The following is a 20,728-nucleotide window of genomic DNA, read 5'->3' as shown; positions in this document are numbered from 1 at the left end:
TCTGCCGTTTTAAAAAGTCAATTGCACTGCCTAGTTAGCCTGGCTGATACCAAACATAAGTCCTCCCGACTTCAGTCTGGACTCTGGAGATGCTGTTAAGATGTTGTTTGCACGATGCATCAATAATTAAGGGTGCTGTGCTTTTACTGTTTTCTTCCTCATGTCTCTCACTCAAACACCCACATGCACAGCAAATCCAAACAGTGAGAGGTATCAACCCTCCAGGGGAAGAAAAACAGACGCAAGCAGGCACATAAAGCGCAAACACCACACACTAACCAATTTGTACAATTTTGTACTGTAATTTTATTTACTAAATAAAAATGGTGTCCAATAATCTTGTAAGAGATGGATGTGATAATGGCAGAGATTTATATTTATAAAATCACACACACTTACATGTCCATGCTTCCCTTGCGTTTCCGGGGCAGTTCCATTCCTGAGGTCATGCCAGCGGCTGAGGTGGGGGTCATCAAGCTGGGCAGAGAGACAGAATGGCTTTGGTTTTCCTCCACCAACACATCCCCTACAACCAACACACATTTACACAGTATCCATTAACAATGGATTAAAGATCTGAGTAAACAATCCTAAGAGCAGTAGGTGAACAACTGTGTTGGTCATCCAGGCTGGAAATGGACAGTCCTACATTTTCGTTCAAAACGAACCAAAAAAAACGTGAATTTACGCGTTACGAATTTATGCTGCCAAACATAAGCTATATCTCAGTACTAGTAGTATATTTTCATTTTATTTAGGCTTGTTATAGCCTATTTAAGAGGATGTTTGGCAAAGGGCTCTTTAAGACACTCCGACGTGGGGGAAAAAAACAGCTGTGCCTTTCGTGCGCTAACACTCCCATCTGTCTTTCCTCACTAGCACCGACCTTGCTGATAGTTGTTTTATTGAGGAACGGTTTTACTTACTATAACTGTGATATGTGGTTGGCTCACCTAGCTCCCTTAAGATAAATGCACTAACTCCATGTTGCTCTAGATAAGAGTCTTGCAAAATGACAAATGTAAAAGACCGGAGCCTAACCTGCTCACTGGGTACTGTGCATGAGTGTGCACGTGTGTCTGGTCATGACTCATGATAGGTCCAGGCCAGGGGACAATAACACAGGATGGGCCAAGCGTAGCTCCTGTCCCTGTTCCCTATTTATTACACAGTGCCTGTTCCACAGACCCAAATAACCCCATTACCAAATCTGATGTTTAATCCTGCTCTCGCCACTGAAGATCTGTAGAGGGATTGCCGGGCTTTGGATAGGGGACGATGTTCAGGCCACACGCACCCCTCCATCTCATTCATTCACTAACTCACGCTCGTTCCGAATCAGTTTCCTGCACTCACATAACCTACTGTCCAGGGCTCACTCACATGAGAACTAGGTTATGATGTCACACAGGAAGAAGGACATTCAGTTGTAGCAGGAGAGATTCATTGATGCCTTATGAATCTAAAACCCTCTTTTGTAATAGTCACTTTGCAGTTATTTGACATTATAATGAAATGCTTATATTTGAAGGTATGTTTAAGCTTATAGAAAACAGTATCTGTTCCAGGTGCGTAGGTATGACATTTGGAATACTGGAAGAGGTGACACGTACACGGTCAAAAAATAGGAATAAATCCAAAACGGAAGCTTGAATGCAAAAATAGATGTTAATTTGGACAACATAATGGCCAAAAGTTAATTACCAAAAATTAATTAAACTAAATGCATGCTCTTCAACCGATCGCTGCCTGCACCTGCCCGCCCGTCCAGCATCACTACTCTTGACGGTTTTGACTTAGAATATGTGGATAACTACAAATACCTAGGTGTCTGGTTAGACTGTAAGCTCTCCTTCCAGACTCACATCAAACATCTCCAATCCAAAGTTAAATCTAGAATTGGCTTCCTATTTTGCAACAAAGCATCCTTCACTCATGCTGCCAAACATACCCTCGTAAAACTGACCATCCTACCGATCCTCGACTTCGGCGATGTCATTTACAAAATAGCCTCCAATACCCTACTCAATAAACTGGATGCAGTCTATCACAGTGCCATCCATTTTGTCACCAAAGCCCCATATACTACCCACCACCGCGACCTGTACGCTCTCGTTGGCTGGCCCTCGCTTCATACTCGTCGCCAAACCCACTGGCTCCAGGTCATCTACAAGACCCTGCTAGGTAAAGTCCCCCTTATCTCCACTCACTGGTCACCATAGCAGCACACACCTGTAGCACACGCTCCAGCAGGTATATCTCTCTGGTCACCCCCAAAGCCAATTCCTCCTTTGGCCGTCTCTCCTTCCAGTTCTCTGCTGCCAATGACTGGAACGAACTACAAAAATCTCTGACACTGGAAACACTTATCTCCCTCACTAGCTTTAAGCACCAGCTGTCAGAGCAGCTCACAGATTACTGCACCTGTACATAGCCCATCTATTATTTAGCCCAAACAACTACCTTTTCCCCTACTGTATTTATTTATTTTGCACCTTTGCACCCCATTATTTATATTTCTACTTGCCACTTTCTTCCACTACAAATCTACCATTCCAGTGTTTTACTTGCCATATTGTATTTACTTTGCCACCATGGCTTTTTTGCCTTTACCTCCCTTATCTCACCTCATTTGCTCACATTGTATATAGACTTATTTTTCTACTGTATTATTGATTGCATGTTTGTTTTACTCCATGTGTAACTCTGTGTCAAACTGCTTTGCTTTATCTTGGCCAGGTCGCAATTGTAAATGAGAACTTGTTCTTAACTTGCCTACCTGGTTAAATAAAGGTAAAATAAATAAATAAAAATTAAATTGCGCAGAAAAATGCATGAATAGAAAGGTGAGAAAGCAAAACAAACATTTCGGTAATCAAGCCACCATCCGTGTGAATGGTGAGCACACACACACACACACACACACACACACACACACACACACACGGCTTCTTTTTAATTGCATATGTCAAAAGATCAAGTGAGCAAATCTATACATGCAAACAGGTACATAGTACAATGCATAATTCAACTACAGAAGCAGACAGATCTACTTTTTTTTTTTTAAATGTTACACATACCATATGAACATTTCCTATGAAGAGGTGGGAACTAAAGGGCTTGAAATACCACTAGACTGGCGCTCTACACCCCCATCAAGTTACAACAACAAATGGTTACTTAAGGCAAAAATGAAAGTTCGGTGGTTGGTCGGGGTGGATGTATAACACGAACGTCTAGCAACCGAATGGTTGCGATTTCGAATATCGTCACGGACAACTTTAGCATTTATGCTAATTAGCAACTTTTCAACTACTTACTTATTTTTAGATATTTTGCAACTAATGTACATAGCATGTTAGCTAACCCTTCCACTAACCTTGACTTTAACTCCTAGCCTAGCTAACTTTATCCAGCTAGCTAATGTTAGCCACCTATCTGGAATTTGTAACATATAGTACATTTGTAAATTTCATGACATATTGTACGTTTTTCAAATACGTAACATTTAATACTAATTGTAATTCATAACATTTTATTCTAAATGGTTAATCTTAGATTTACATACAGGACGAAATGCTCTGAGACCAGGTTGGGATGGGAATACCAAGGTGCTGTTACCTCAACAAAAAAATACTAATACTGAGCTGTATTGTATGCGCAAAAAGGTATATTTCATACTAATACAATTGCTCAGAGAAAGCTATTGTTTAACAAGTAATAAAAATGATTGGAATGATTGGATACCCTGTATTCAGTACACCAGCACCTTCCCCTTGCAAGGATAATGACATTATCTAAAATGTTTTATAAGATTGGAGAACACATTGGGAGGGATCTTAGAACATTCCTCTATATGGAATCTTTCCAGATCCTTGATATCCTTCCTGCGCTTATGGACTGCCCTCTTCTACTCAAACCACAGGTTTTCAATGGGGTTCAGGTCCGGAGACTGAGATTTTGTGGTCAATTAACCATTTTTGTGGATTTTGATGTGTGCTTGGGGTTCTTGTCTTGCTGGAAGATTCAATTGCGGCCCAGTTTTAGCTTCCTGGCAGAAGCAACCAGGTTTTGGGCTAAAATGTCCTGGTACTTGGTAAAGTTCATGATGCCGTTGACCTTAAAGGCGTCTGCATGCTTCCCAGTTTTTGTGATGTCTTTGAGGGCGAGGGATTTTCGGCTTTTGGACTTGGTTGAGGTTTTTTGGGCTGTTTGGGCACACATTTATTTCTGGAGGCAAGCTGAAGTTCGGAGCAGACATTTTTCCACACTTTGCAGATTCCTGAATCACAAATTTACTGGCAAGAGAGTAGAGTGAGGCCTGCATCCAGCAACGTCACGAGTCACGTGACTCATTTTTGCTGTCTTTTCAGTACAGCACTACATGGAGAGAAGAAGGGGGAGTGAGCAAACTCCACTGAACTAGTTTCAATGTATGGAATCACTTGGAAGTTTCTGGATTTTGGGCCAGTAACCGAAAGGTCGCTGGTTCAAATCCATGAGCAGACTAGGTGAAAAATCTGTCGATGTGCCCTTGAGAACGACACTTAACCCTAATAGCTCCTGTAAGTCACTCTGGATAAAAGCATCTGCTAAATTACTCAAATGTAAAAAAGGTCATTTAACACCTAGTGATGTTACCAGACAGGCCAAAATGCCTTACCACCAAAACCGTCTGAAAGCTACTCTTCCAAATAAGGCAGCAGCTACTCTTCCTGGGGTCTGGCAAAATGAAAAACATTACATCTCATAACAGATTTCACAACACACTAAGTGTGTGCCCTCAGGCCCTTAATCCCCAACCACATATCTACAACACAAAATCCGTGTGTGTGTGTACAGTGTGTATGTTATCACGTGTGTGTATGCTTGTTTGTGTTGCTTCAGTCCCTGCTGTTCAATAAGGTGCATTTTTAACAGATTTTTACAATCTGATTCTACTGCTTGCATCAGTCACCTAATGGGGAATAGAGTTCCATGTAGTCATGGCTCTATGTAGTACAGTGCGTCTTCCATAGTCTGTTCCGCACTTGGGGACTGTGAAGAGACCTCTGGTGGCATGTCTTGTGGGGTATGCATGGGTGTCTGAGCTATGCGCTAGTCATTTAAAAACAGAGAGCTCGGTGAATTCAACATGTCAATACCTCTCACAAATACAAGTAGTGATGAAATCAAATCTCTCCTACACTTTGAGCCAGGAGAGATTGACATGCATATTATTAATGTTAGGTCTCTGTGTACATCCAGCCGAATGTCACCTGACCACGACTGAAAAGTAGTCCAACTGGGGCCTTTGGACCTGCCTTGTTGATAGTGCTGTTAAGGTAGAGCAGCGCTTTATTATGGACAGACTTCTCCCAATTTTAGCTACTGTTGTATCAATATGGTTTTGACCATTACAGTTTACAATCCAGGGTTACTCCAAGCAGTATAGTCACTATAATTTGCTCAATTTCCATTTTTTTTTTTTTTTACAAGATTTAGTTGAGGTTTAGGGCTTAGTGAAGGGTTTGTCCCAAATACAATGCTTTTCATTTTAGAAATACTTAGGACGAATTACTCCTTGCCACCCATTCTAAAACGAACTGCAAATCCATGTTAAGTGTTGCAGTCATTTCAGTCGCTGACGTGTATAGTGTTGAGTCATCGGCATACATAGCCATACTGGCTTTACTCAAGGCCAGTGGCATGTGGTTAGTAAAGATTGAAAAAAGGGCCCTAGACAGCTGCCCTGGGGAATTCCTGATTCTACCTGGATTATGTTGGAGTGCCTTCCATTAAAGAACACACTGTGTTCTGTTAGACAGGTAACTCTTTATCCACAATAAAGCAGGGGATGAAGCCATAACATGTTTTTCCAGCATTCGACTATGCTCGATAATGTAAAAAGCCGCACTATAGTCTAACAAAACAGCCCCCCTAATCTTTTTATCAATTTTCTCTCATCCAATCAGTCATTTGTGTAAGTGCTGTGCTTGTTGAATGTCTTTACGTAGGCTGGCGACCTTCGTGATCAAGGAAGACACCACAAGCCTTTAATCCTTGGCATGCAAAGAATTGCCGCATTGGAACTCTGAGTGATCCATTTTGTCGCAAAAAAATAGTGTAGTAGATACAGCTCCTGCAAACCTGGAACCGTTCATTAACTTCTCCAGACAAAGAGGGCTACATTGTAAAACTCATCTTGGACTAACTTCGTTAGCTTGATAGCTAGCAGCTTAGCGGCTCTGTCAAGCAGACCTCAACCTGTCAGTTAAGCGGGACTCCAGGACAAGAAATGGCGGTCTTAGCTTTTAAAAGTTACCCCTGTCGCGGAATCCATGCAAAAAAAACATTTTGGTATTTATATTTAACGAAGATTGGTTGTTTTAATCAAAAATAACAAACCAGAGCGCACAGCTGAGCACTATGCTGGAAACACTCAATGACGTCTCTGCGCACTCTGATAACACGAGGCTGAAATAAACACACACTACCAGTCAAAAGTTCAGGCACACCTACTCATTCAAGGGTTTTTCTTTATGTTTACTACTTTCTACATTGTAGAATAATAGTGAAGACATCAAAACTATGAAATAACGCATATGGAATCAGGAAGTAACCAAAAATGGTGTTAAACAAATCAAAATATATATTTGAGAATCTTCAAAGTAGCCTTGATGACAGCTTTGCACACTATTGGCATTCTCTCAACCAGCATCACGAGGTAGTCACCTGGAATGCATTTCAATTAACAGGTGTGGCTTGATAAAAGTTCATTTGTGGATGTTTTCCCCATTTTAATGCGTTTGAAACAATTTGTGTTGTGACAAGGTGGGGTGGTATATTTTGGTAAAAGACCAAGACCATATTATGGCTTAATGGCAAGAACAGCTCAAATAAGCAAAGAGAAACAGTCATTCATTACTTTAAGACATGAAGGTCAGTCAATGAAAAAAATGTCAAGTGCAGTCGCAAAAACCACCGAGCGCTATGATGACACTGTCTCATGAGGATCTCTGCTGCAGAGGATAAGTTCATTAGAGTTAACTGCACCTCAGACTGCAGCCCAAATAAATGCTTCACAGAGTTCAAGTAAGACACATCTCAACATCAACTGTTCAGAGGAGACTGCGTGAATCAGGCCTTCATGGTCGAATTGCTGCAAAGAAACCACTACTAAAAGGACATCAATAAGAAAAAGAGACTTGCTTCAGCCAAGAAACACGAGCAATGGACATTAGACCGGTGGAAATCTGTCCTTTCGTCTGATGAATCCAAATTTGAGATTTTTTGTTCCAACCGAGTGTCTTTGTGAGATGCAGAGTAGGTGAACGGATGATCTCTGCATGTGTGGTTCCCACTGTGAAGCATGGAGGAGGTGTGATGGTGTGGGGGTGCTTAACCAGCATGGCTTTCACAGCATTCTGCAGCGATACGCCAACCCATGTGGTTTGCGCTTAGTGGGACTATCATTTGTTTTTCAACAGGACAATGACCCAAAACACACCTCCTGGCTGTGTAAGGGCTATTTGACCAAGAAGGAGAGTGATGGAGTGCTGCATCAGATGATCTGGCCTCCACAATCAACCGACCTCAACCCAATTGAGATGTTTTGGGATGAGTTGGACCGAAGAGTGAAGGAAAAGCAGCCAACAAGTGTTCAGCATAACTCCTTCAAGACTGTTGGAAAAGCATTCCGTATGAAGCTGGTTAAGAGAATGCCAAGAGTGTGCCAAGCTGTCATCAAGGCAGAGGGTGGCTACTTTGAATAATCTCAAATATATTTTGATTTGTTTAAAACTTTTTTGGTTACCATATGATTCCACATGTTATTTCATAGTTGTGATGTCCTCACTATTATTCTACAACGTAGAAAATAGTACAAATAAAGAAAAAGCCTTGAATGAGTAGATGTGTCCAATCTTTCGACTGGTACTGTAAAACAGGATAATCAATTTGACCTCACTGGGACTTAAAACTTCATCGGGGTAGGGGGCAGTATTTTGACGTCCGGATGAAAAGTGTGCCCTTTAGTAAACTGCCTGCTACTCAGGCCCAGAAGGTAGGATAGTTTCTTAAACAGTTTCAATGATGTTTGTGAGTATAACAGAACTCATATGGCAGGCAAAACCCTGAGAAGAAATCCAACCAGGAAGTGGGAAATCTGAGGTTTGTAGTTTTTCAAGTGATTGCCTATCCAGTATACATTGTCTGTGGGGACATTTTGCACTTCCTAAGGCTTCCACTAGATGTCAACAGTCTTTAGAACGTTGTGTCATGCTTCTACTGTGAATGGGGAGAGAATAAGAGCCATTGGAATCAGATGACTGAGAAAATGACATGAGCTCAGACAGGCACACACCCGTGAGAGTTAGGTGTGTTCCTTTTCATTTCTGAAGACAATGGAATTGTCCGGTTGGAAAATTATCGAAGATTTATGATAAAAACATCCTAAAGATTGATGCTATACATCGGTCAACATGTTTCTACGAACTGTAATATAACTTTTTTGACTTATCGTCTCAACTTACTGCGCGAGCACAGTGCATTTGGAATGCTGGACTGAACACGCAAACAAAAAGGAGGTATTTCAACATAAATATGGACTTTATCAAAACAAAACAAACATTTATTTTGGAACTGGGATCCCTGGGAGTGCATTCCGATGAAGATCATCAAAGGTAAGTGAATATTTATAATGTTATTTGTGACTTCTGTTGACTCCAAAATGGCGGGTATCTGTGTGGCTTGTTTTGATGTCTGAGCGCTGTACTCAGATTATTGGAAAGTGTGCTTTCGCCGTAAATCTTTTTTGAAATCTGACAGTGGTTGCATTAAGGAGAAGTGCATCTATAATTCTTTGAATAACAGTTGGATATTTTATCAACGTTTATGATGAGTATTTCTGTAAATTGATGTGCTCATTCACCGGAAGTTTTGGGAGGCAAAACATTTCTGAACATTACACACCAATGTAAAATGGGGGTTTTGGATATAAATATGAACTCTATCGAGCAAAACAGACATGTATTGTGTAACATGAAGTCCTATGAATGCCATTTGATTAAGATCAAAGGTTAGTGATTCATTTTAGCTGTATTTCTGGTTTTTGTGACACCTCTCCTTGCTTGGAAAATGGCTGTGGTTTTTCTTGTATAGGCGCTGTCCTAACATAATCTAATGTTATGCTTTCGCTGTGAAGCCTTTTTGAAATCGGACACTGTGGTTGGATTAACGAGAAGTGTATCTTTAAAATGGGATATAATAGTTGTATGTTTGAGAAATTTGAATTATGAGATTGTTGTTGTTTTGAATTTTTGAGCCCTGCTATTTCACTGGCTGTTGGCGAGTGTGTCCCGCATACCCCAGAGAAGTTAAACGCAAGGCCAAGGTTCTTTCCAGGGGAAATAGCATTACTCCCACGTTACAGAACTTTGAACCTTTCCACTGCTTTTCTTTATCTAATTATTAGCCAGGTTCCTAAGCTGCTAAAACAAGTATATCCACTAAATGGGGGTCAAAAACAGTGCCCAAATAGATTAGGTGTAGTAACCATCTACATGCAGGTAAAATGTGTTAATGTGAAAACAGTGTAGCCCTACAAGGGTGGTCTAATTAAGCAATAAGGCTTGAGGAGGTGTGGTATATGGCCAATATAAGGGCTCAGGGCTGTTCATTAGCACGACGCAATGTGGCGTGCCTGGACACAGCCCTTAGCCATTGTATATTTGCCATATATTACAAACCCAAGGTGCCTTATTGCTATTATAAACTGGTTACCAACATAATTAGAGCAGTAAAAATAAATGTGGTTCTACAGTCTAATATAGCACGGCTGTCAGCCAATCAGCATTCAGAGCTCGAACCACCCAGTTTACAATGACTTATATCAATTGCAAGTCTATCATTATTTTGCTATTCGTCTCACAAGTCTTGCACTGCAATATAGACAGTTGCCATGGGGAATCGTCCTCGCTATATGCTTCAGGAGCAATCAAGGTGTGACACACATGAACACCTGAATACAGTGTCTTGACCTGGGTCTTGATAAACATGGCTATAGATCATGGGGATCACTAATCAATACGACGAGTTTAGAAGCATCAAAACTAGAATGTGCCTTAAAACAAATGAGTAATAATATTAGATTTTTATATGACGACGTCATTGGCTGAGGTCAGTCGGAGGCACGCTGGGGGTGTTCATTAGGGATCACCATTCTGATCTCTTTATATAGCCTTCCTGAAGCCACTGTCGTTAGACTTGGCAGGAGAAACATATCAGACTCGCCAAGTTAGAACATGCACTTTTTGACCCTGACCGCCCTCTGTTTCCATCTTCGGGCGTCAGTGTGGCCAGCAAGAGTGTATGAAAACGATACCATAGCTTTCATGGATAGCCAGAGACAAAGAATTGCAAAACACCCCAATTCCCTTGACTTACTTTTATTAAAAGGTTAATCGTCACGTAACCAAAAGCTTTTTTAGCCACAGTTATTCACAGGACCAAGGTCTTAGATAGTCTGTGTTTATACCCACAGTTGTATTCCTTGTCATTATGCCTTTGTAAGGCTATGAAAACAATACCTTCCTTTACCATCTGACCAGCTATTGACAGAGGGTAGTTTTAACCTTGTCTAAAGATTACAGGGTCTATTTTAACAAACCTAACATAATGGTAAATCTAAGCGCTGGCGCTCTAGGTGCGGGGCTGTCAGAAATATTATTGCTATTTTCACAGCCAGTATTATAAGGGAAATAGCTGGCGGTGGGGGGAAAGGGATGGGTTTTGATTACTAAACAAGTTGTAGATGTGATGAGGGCTTGGCCACTCACTGATCAATCAACTTGTCCCATGGCTTAACACTGCATGCGTATGTCTCAAGTTCTCTCGGTTATTGACAGTCTTTGCATTGTCGTCAACCAATTCGGCTGGGGGCACAGAATATTCTCCTCCTGGTCCATTGTGGATTGATACTACAGTTTATTAAATAACATAGGCTACAGTAACAAGTAACAGCAGAAGAAAAAAAAACATTCCAGTTTGCGCAATAGCCTATGTTTGGAGTGTTGGCAATCAATGTTGTAATAGGCTTCAACGAGCCTAGCCTACGTCTCAACGCACTTCTAAAATCAATACGTTTGGAAGAGTGCATCTTTGGTAACTGGATGAGAGGCACTCTTTGGAGATGGACACATGAATGAGCTAAATTAAGTATGGAGGTAGGCATTATATGTTATAGATTTAAATATATTTTCAATTCAAGGCACTGACGAATTAACATATTTTATACAAAATACTAGGCTCCTGTCAATTGTTGCCAATGTGTGAGGCAGATTCTCAATAAAAAATCTGCAGTTGATATGGCATTATATTTGTAAATCAGACAAGCGGCTCTCTTTGAAAATGGGGATGATAGCCTACTTGAACAAGCAAAATTAAGTATGCAGATATATACTTATATATATAACACACACACATAAAAGTATGTTGACACCTCTTCAAATTAGTTGATTTGTCTATTTTTGCCACACCTGTTGCTGACAGGTGAATAAAGTTGAGCACACAGCCATGTAATCTCCATAGACAAACATTGGCAGTAGAATGGCCTTACTGAAGAGCTCAGTGACTTTCAACGTGGCACCATCATAGGATGCCACCTTTCCAACACATCATTGCTAGAGTATCCCCGATCAACTTTAAGTGCTGTTATTGTGAAGTGGAAAACTTTAGGAGCAAAAACAGGACATAATAATAATCTGTCTTCTGTTGCAACACTCAGTAGAGAGTTTTAAACTGCCTCTGGAAGTAACCTCAGAAACATAACTGTTCATCGAGAGCTTCACGAAGCGGGTTTCCATTTCCGAGCAGCCCGACATAAGCCAAAGATCACCATACGCAATGCAAAGTGTCAGCTGGAGAGGTGTAAAGCTAACCACCCTTGGACTCTGGAGTAGTGGAAATGCGTTCTCTGGAGTGATGAATTATGCTTCACCATCTGGCAGTCCAATGGACGAATCTGGGTTTGGCGGACGCCAGGAGAACGCTACCTGCCCAAATGTATAGTGCCAACTGTAAATTTTGGTAGGGGAGGAATAATGGTCTGGGGCTGTTTTTAATGGTTTAGGCCCCTTACTTCCATTGAAGGTTAATCTTAACGCTACAGCATACAATGACATTCTAACCGATTCTGTGCTTCCAACTTTGTTGCAACAGTTTGGTAAAGTCCCTTTCCTGTTTCAGCATGACAATGCCCCTGTGCACAAAGCGAGGTCCATACAGAAATGGTTTGTCGAGATTGGTGTGGAAGAACTTGACTGGCCTGCACAGAGCCCTGACCTCAACCCCATCGAACACCTTTGGGATGACAACTGCGAGCGAGGCCTAATCGCCCAACATCAGTGCCTGACCTCACTAATGCTCGTAGCTGAATGGAAGCAAGTCCCTGCAGCAATGTTCCAACACCTAGTGGAAAGCCTTCCCAGAAGAGTGGAGGCTGTTATAGCAGCAAAGGGGATCAACTCCATATTAATGCCCATGATTTTGGAATGAGATGTTCGACGAGCAGGTGTCCACATACACTACATGACCAAAAGTATTTCAAAGCACTCAGACCATTTAAAACCCTTTTATTCATAGACTACTTGCCTATAAATGGCCAGGATAAAAAGACAACTATGCAATGCTGCTAAACTAACCTTGATTAAGGGGAGAGTAGGCTATGCTTGGTTTTTAATCAAATTAAATGGGGGAGAAATCAGTCATTTTAAAAATGTTTATAAATAGGACATTCACCGGCACAAAAGGCACATCTCTCCTTCCATGGGCACTGCGAGTTATTGCTGGATAGGCTGTGCTTCCGCTCTTCTTCTGTGGATTTTATTTGCCGGTTAGCAACCAACTTTAAGGTGCATTACCGCCACCAACTGGACTGGAGTGTGGACCAGAGACAGTGAATGTCTAAATCCTACCCAATATTCTCATCTCCCTAAGGAAATAAAATACATAATTAAATACTACATCCCCTGAAGAATTCCCCAGCAGTTCACTTACGCTTGGCTCTTCAACCCCATACTCCCCAAATCTAATAACAATCAATCCCTTTCTCGAACCTATTTCTGGCACTGAAATAGAACATGTTCCACTGTGTCCATCTACTCCTGACAATCACACCTCCCAGTCTGATGTTTCCCCACCACTTTCAATGTACTATTTTAACCACAGTTCTTATTAATCCCGTGGCTTCTGCTTTACTGATTGACAATTCCATCTCAACATTAGGATGTTTAAGAGCCTGCTTGGCAATAATATCCACTTCCTCATTCCCCTCTACTCCCACGTGAGCTGGTACCCAGAGGAACATCACAAATACCCCCATCTGTTCACCCTATACAAACACTGCAAAACCTCATACAATACATCCTGTCTGTTCTGAGACACATGAATTTAAGCTCATCAGTGCTGCACAGGAGTCAGGGAAGATGACTAACGTTACCCTGTTTGACCTTGCGTCCTTGTAGATTTGCCAATATGTCATGGCTAGCCGTTGTCTTCTTAACTTTAACCTCGCCCAACTCTACCTGCATCGCTGCCACCGGGGAGGTCCTGAGTGCTCCACAACATATTCTTATGGCTTGGGCCTGGATAACATCTAGCTTTTTTAAAGATGTCTGAGCGGCTGATCCGTATGCTATACTTCCATAATCCATGGATGACCTTAACAGCGCTATATATAATTTTCAATGACATTCAATCTGCCCTCCACTCCATTCCGGACAAGCAACGCATCACATTCAAGATTTTATTTCCTTTGACAACTACTCTGTTAATATACTCTGCCCAGATCATTTGAGCGTCAAACCAGACCCCCAGGAACCTAAACCCTCCCACCCTCTCCAGATTCCTTCCATACAACTTCAAGTAGATTTCCTCCACAACCTTCCTTCTAGAAAAAAACGGAAAACTTGAAGCCCCACCTGAGGGACCACTGCTCAACTTCCCTAATTGCTTCTTGAACTCATCTGGCTGTATGGGTAATATTTCTCCCTCTCTTCCACAGTGCTCCATCATCAGTAAACAATATCAGGTCTCACCTGAGAGAATCTATTGTAAATTATAAAGGGAGAACAACAAAGGACTAATGACACTTTCCTGGGGGGTACCATTATCCACCTCATAGCTTTCAGACATAAAGCTCCCCACCCTCACTTGTATTGATTGCCTGAAAAGAAAATCCTTTATCCAGTTAAAAACCCTTCCTCCAACCCTCATGTTATCCAGCTTGATAAGTAGGCCTTCCTTCCACATCATATCATAAGCCTTCTCTACATCAAAGAAAATGGCTACCACCACCTCCTTATTTTCCTGTGTCTTCCGTATGACTGACTCAAGGCACAGTACAGGATCCATCATTCCCCTGCCTTTCCTGAACCCACTTTGATCTGGTGACATTAGTCCTCTACTCTACAGAAAGTAAGTCAGCCTTTCCGTTATCATAACTTTACATATGTGAAATGTCAACACTATCATCCTATGGCTTGCTTGAAAGAGTAGTAGGGTCTTTCCCAGGTTTCAGTATTGGCACCACTACCACCTGCTTCCAACTTCCAGGCAGCTTCCCTTCCTGCCCCACCTTATTGTAAAGGCCCAATACTTTCCCCATTGTTTTGTCACTGAGATAAGCCATCATGATGTAACACATATCATCCTTCCCAGGAGATGTTACCCCAACTTTAGCTAATGCTCTCTTCATCTCAGCCATCGTAAAAGGGCCATTCATTGTACCCCCACCATCTCGCTCTGATCCAGGACCCCTGGATGTTCTCCTCTGACCCTCTCTCTCCCACGCTGCCCCTCCTTTGTCAGATTATTTGAGCTGTGCACCTTCACAAATGCCTGGGCTAACATCTGACTTCCCCATATCTCTCACTGCAACAAACTCCTCACTTTTCAGCACAGGGAGATCCCAATATCTTCTGATCCCACTCATCCTCTTAATCATCCCCTATACCTCTCCCACAGGAGTGGTCCTGCCTATGTTTCCACAGAACCGGCGCCAATAGGCCCTCTTAGCTGTCCTAACGATCCCCTTACTACTGCTTGTGCTTGTTTATTCTGAATCAGGTGCTGGTAATTATGGGACCTTTTCAACATTCTGAAAGCACTGTTCCTACTCTTCACTGCTTCTCTTCACTCCTCCAGGGTACTGCATTACTCTCTCCCCTGTACCCATAGGAATCACCTGCATTGCGGCCCCTACTATTGTGTGCTTCTGCTCTCAAAATCCATGCCATTATCAACTGCATTACCGTTGAGACCTTTTTATATAACTCCACATTAGATCGGCATGAAATTGTCACTTTTGCCCTTGTTTTTAAGAACACACCTCAAATATTGTCACCCCTCCCACCTCAGCGGAAGTGAGCTGATGTTAGATAGGTAAATTGGCGAACCTGGCATTTGGGCTGGAAAAAGCTAGAGTGACAGTTTTTTGATGACAACATTTCAAACTAACTTGCGCTTGACACTTGCCCTACGTCTCAAGGACTGTGTGTGTGTGTCTATAGCTGTTTGATAAAGCATATGCAGTGTGTGCAAGCATCCATTATGGTTCTGAGCCATTGTATGGAGGCAAAATGGCTCCATGTGACTTGATATGATGTAGGCTACTCTGACAGGCAAGGCGGCAGATTTCTCTTCGTCTAACATTCGCCACACAACTTTGTCAACAAAACTACAGTTTAAGAGCATATGAATGTTGAAAATGGTAGCCTAAACAATGTTTTAGTTCTGTAAATAAGTGCACGAGACTTACTGAGACAAGCTTGAGGGGAGAAAGAGCACAACATAGTCAGGCCTAGAAGAGTTGCTGTTTGACCTAGATAGGCCTATTGTATAACTGTCACACCTCAGCACTCAGCCTGCCCATAACACACAGACAAGGAACATCTTTATGAAATGATCGAACACAGTGAATTTTTTCTAATATACAGATGACGAAAAACCATAGTGTCAATACAATTCAAATACAGGCCACGCTATTATTATTTTCTCTAGTCCTTAAACTGTATTTTGGTTTGGTGATTTCAAATCAAATCGTATTGTCACATACACGTGTTTAGCAGATGTTATTGCGGGTGTAGCGAAATGCTTGTCCTTATAGTTCCGACAGTGCAGTAATATCTAACAAGTAATACCTAACAATTTCACAACAAATAGCTAATACACACAAATCTAAGTCAAGGAATGGAATTAAGAATATATAAATATGGCCGAGCAATGTCAGAGCGAGATAGACTAAGATACAGTAGAATAGGATAGAATACAGTATATACATATGAGATGAGTAATGCAAGATATGTAAACATTACTAAAGTGGCATTATTAAAAGTGACTAGTGTTCCATTTATTAAAGTGGCCAATGGTTTCGAGTCTGTATGTAGGCAGCAGCCTCTGTGCTAGTGATGGCTATTTAACAGTCCGATGGCCTTGAGATAGAAGCTGTTTTTCAGTCTGTGTGTGTATATTCATAGCTATTAGGGGCTTAAACATGTGGAAAACTTTGCCTCGTATTTATGTTTAGGCCTAATATAATAATATATTTAGCTAAATACATGTTTTAAAAAAGTATTATCAACAAAGCCTATAGTATAAGGCAATGTAGGCCACTAGTGCACTATGGTTGCACAACCACTAGGCTCTCTCTTTACCACAGTCATCAGGCATACAATAACGATTGAAAAAGTTGTTTTTCTGCAATATAAATGTTACGCTCGTTTTTGGACTGTTTGTTAACGGTAACTGAAACGAAGTAGGCCATCTTCAATTAACACTTCAATAATGGCAGTGATATAATCACACAATTTAGTTTAAGTAACAAACACAAAATGCCACCCAAAACTGTTGTATTTTCTACATTTGTAGCAATCAAAGACAAAAAGTAGCCATACCATTTAGGCGACGGCCATGGCCTAAATATCAGGCTATTGTTTTTGGTATAGCCTTTCGTTGCAAAGATTAATAACATAGGCCTATATGTAGGCCCATCAAATGAAAACTTTTAGTTTATCAACCACATGCATATCTTACTAATTGCTGCAGCGTATCTTTAGGAAGAAAAAAAAACAAATCATAAGCCTACATCATTTTTTATCGCTTAGTCTGAATTGTAGCAGATTTCGGATCTAACGTTGACAATAGAGGCCTATAGGCTACTATGGAATAACATAGCCCGACCCACGGTAGGCTGTAGCGCACTATGCTAAGCTATTCAAGGAAACATGTATTATTAGACGTGTGTTCTTGCTACAGTTGCCGACAGTATTCATAAACCTCGACGGTGATACATAGTAGCTACCTAGCTACCTAATTTGGCTACATTGTCAACAGGAATACCGTGGTGTAAGATTGCTCGACTGATCTACTGACCTAGTTTTGGATAGGGCGCAGAGGAGCTTTGGCCAATCATTGAGACGTTTGCATAGTTCCCCATACCCCTCTGCGGCCACTTTAGAACGGGCAATCACTTGCGAGTCGACACAGGCCGAAAAAAATAACACCAGTAGAAGCTACCAGATATAGTGGGTGTAATGTAATTTACCTGTCTGTTCCCCTGTCGCTCTGTCACCGCCGCCAGCCGCTGCATTCCTTGCCGACATGGCTGGAGCCGGTACGCCGGGGCCCAAGACTCCAATGCATGTGGATAAGGAGGAGGGGGGCAGAGTGTGTTGTATAATTGACTGATTTATTCTTCCAAGGGTGGAGCGATCGGGGACACAAAAACGTGAAAGGAAAGTACACGGTGTAATCGGGACACAACGTAACCTACAAATCCGTGAACATGCGGAAGTGGAGACACAGCGTCCATCCACCGTCTGGCCAAAGATGGTTTAGTATGGTAGGCATCACTGCACTCAAATCACCCATTAAAAAAGCACGGCTCTTCACGGATTTTCTTGCTAAACCGGGGTGAGAGAGGGCATAGAGAGAAATAGTAATGGCGCCTTTTAATAGGCGATAACTCTGCCATGGTTCGTTGGACTAAGCCTATGAGGCAAATTAATGGCGTTGTAGTTTTTTGGGGAATAATCACCGAAACTAATGATTGTGGTAAACACAGGCTTAGGCGATACATTTTGTTCTTTGACAATCTTTATGAGCTAATGTCGCTTTTTGTGAAATTCGAAGAATGTATGTAATAATACAAAACACAAATCACATAAAGGTAATGTTAACCGACGGTATAATGTCATATAACAAAACGTCTATACTATCCTAAACCTGTGTTAACCTCAGACCTTATTTTCGGCGTTTATTCCAAACCATTTTTTCCAAAGGGATGGCTGAACGAACCATAGGCGAGCTCTATTGTGAATATTACGAAATTAAGGTCACGTGATCATGAGCTAAATTTCTAAATAAAAGTTTCCCAGATTTTTTTTTACTTAATTTACAGGAAATGTTTCTGATTTAAAATAACAAAATCATAGTTTAATCATAGTTTAAAGTGACTTAAGTATACATTTATTGAAGGAAAAAAAAGACATATTATTGAAATAAATAAACAAAGATTGCCCTTCATAGGTTCCTGCCTTCTGAGGAGCTTTTCTTAGGCACTGTGCTTCTGCATATGCATTGCTTTCTCTTTAGTTTTTTTGGCCGAGTATCTATAAAGCACTGTAAAGAGCTTTATAAAATAAATGTGATTGATTGATTAGTCTACACATGTTTGCTTCTGTACCATTTAAACTAAAGAAGGTATATCACTCTACAGCTATTTGCTACTGTGCTGTTAGTTCTATATACAGTGCATTCGGAAAGTGTTCAGACCCCTTGAATTTTTCCAAATTTTGTTACATTACAGCCTTATTCTAAAACGGATTAAATTGTTTTTCTCATCAATCTACACACAATTCCCCATAATGACAAAGCAAAAACTGGTTTTTAGAATGTTTTGCAAATATCTAAAAATAAAAAACGGACATATCACAGAGGTATTCAGACCCTTTACTCAGTACTTTGTTGAATCACCTTTGGCAGCGATTACAGCCTTGAGTCTTCTGGGGTATGATGCTACAAGCTTGCACATCTGTATTTGGGGAGTTTCTCCCATTCTTCTTTGCAGATCCTCTCAAGCTCTGTCAGGTTGGATGGGGAGCGTCGCTACATAGCTATTTTCAGGTCTCTCCAGAGATGTTCGATCAGGTTCAAGTCCGAGCTCTGGCTGAGCCATTCTAGGACATTCAGAGACTTGTCCAGAAGCCACTCCTGCGTTGTCTTGGCTGTGTGCTTAGGGTTGTTGTCGTGTTAGAATGTGAATATTTGCCCCAGTCTGGGGTTCTGAACGCTCTGGAGCAGGTGTTCATCAAGGATCTCTCTGTACTTTGCTCCGTTCATCTTTCCCTCGATCCTGACTAGTCTCCCAGTACCTGCTGCTGAAAAACATCCCCACAGCAGGATGCTGCCACCAACATAGGGATGGTGCCATGTTTCCTCCAGATGTGACGTTTGGCATTCAGGCCAAAGAGTTCAATCTTGGTTTATCAAATAAACTTTTGTTTGCCACATGCGCCAAATATAACAAGTGTAGACTTTACCATGAAATGCTTACTTACAAGCCCTTAACCAACAGTGCAGTTCAAGAAGAAGAAAATATTGACCAAGTAGGCTAAAATAAAAAGTAACACAATAACAATAACGAGGCTATATACAGGGGGCACCCGTACCGAGTCTGTGTGCAGGGGTACAGGCTAGTTGAGGTAATCTGTACATGTAGGTGGAGGAGAAGTGACTATCCATAGGTAACAAACAAACAGCGGGGGGGGGGGGGGGGGTGTGTGTGTGAATGTCAATTGTCCGGTAGGGCGATTTTTATGAATTGTTCAGCAGTCTAATGGCTTTGGGGTAGAAGCTGTTGAGGAGCCTTTTGGTCCTAGACTTGGCGCTCTGGTACCGCTTGCTGTGAGGGACTATGGTGGTCTGCTTGAAACATATAGGTATTACAGACTCGGTCAGGGAGAGGTTGAAAATGTCAGTGAAGACACTTGACAGTTGGTCCGCGCATGCTTTGAGTACATGTCCTGGTAATCCGTCTGGCCCCGCGGCTTTGTGAATGTTGATCTGTTTGAAGGCTTTGTTCGCCTTGGCTACTGAGAGCGTTACCACACAGACCAGAGAATCTTGTTTCTCATTGTCTGAGAGACTTTAGGTGCCTTTTGGCGAACTCCAAGTGGGCTGTCATGTGCCTTTTACTGAGGAATGGCTTCCATCTGGCCACTCTACCATAAAGGCCTTACTAGTGGAGTACTGCAGAGATGGTTGTCCTTCTGGAAGGTTCTCCCATCTCCACAGAGGAACTCTGGAGCTCTATCAGACTGACCATCAGGTTCTTGGTCACCTCCCTGACCAAGGTCCTTCTCCCCCGATTACACAGTTTGGCCGGGCGACCAGCTCTAGGAAGTGTCTTGGTGGTTCCAAACTTCTACCATCCTTGTCCCAGTCTACTGTCCCCACATGCTTCAAGAGGGCCACCATTCTTCCTGTTCCCAAGAAAGCTAAGGTAACTGAGCTAAATGATTACCGCGCCGTAGCACTCACTTCCGTCATCATGAAGTGCTTTGAGAGACTAGTCAAGGACCATATCACCTTCACCCTACCTGACACCCTAGACCCACTCCAATTTGCTTACCGCCCCAATAGGTCCACAGACGACGCAATTGCAATCACACTGCCCTAACCCATTTGGACA

General features: G+C 41.8%; 1 protein-coding gene across 4 annotated transcripts in view; it reads right to left on the bottom strand.

Annotated features, from left to right (window-relative positions):
* The window catches only part of bmal2 (basic helix-loop-helix ARNT like 2), a 35,498-nt gene extending 17,802 nt beyond the window's left edge, over positions 1–17,696 (bottom strand). For 3 of the 4 annotated variants that reach the window (XM_029758806.1, XM_029758808.1, XM_029758809.1), the window contains exons 1-2: positions 17,582–17,696; positions 400–526 (exon numbers count right to left, since the gene is read on the bottom strand). In XM_029758806.1, coding sequence (XP_029614666.1) covers positions 400–526; positions 17,582–17,639 — 185 coding nt within the window. In that variant the 5' untranslated portion in view covers positions 17,640–17,696. The remainder of the gene's footprint in view (positions 1–399; positions 527–17,581) is intronic. The other variant, XM_029758810.1, reaches the window with a different exon arrangement.
* Between the last annotated feature and the right edge of the window lie 3,032 nt (positions 17,697–20,728).

This window comes from Salmo trutta, chromosome 7 (genome assembly GCF_901001165.1).
Source record: "Salmo trutta chromosome 7, fSalTru1.1, whole genome shotgun sequence".
Taxonomy (NCBI): domain Eukaryota; kingdom Metazoa; phylum Chordata; class Actinopteri; order Salmoniformes; family Salmonidae; genus Salmo; species Salmo trutta.
The sequence above is the reverse complement of the archived record's forward strand: the minus strand, read 5'-3'. Positions and strand labels throughout refer to the sequence as shown.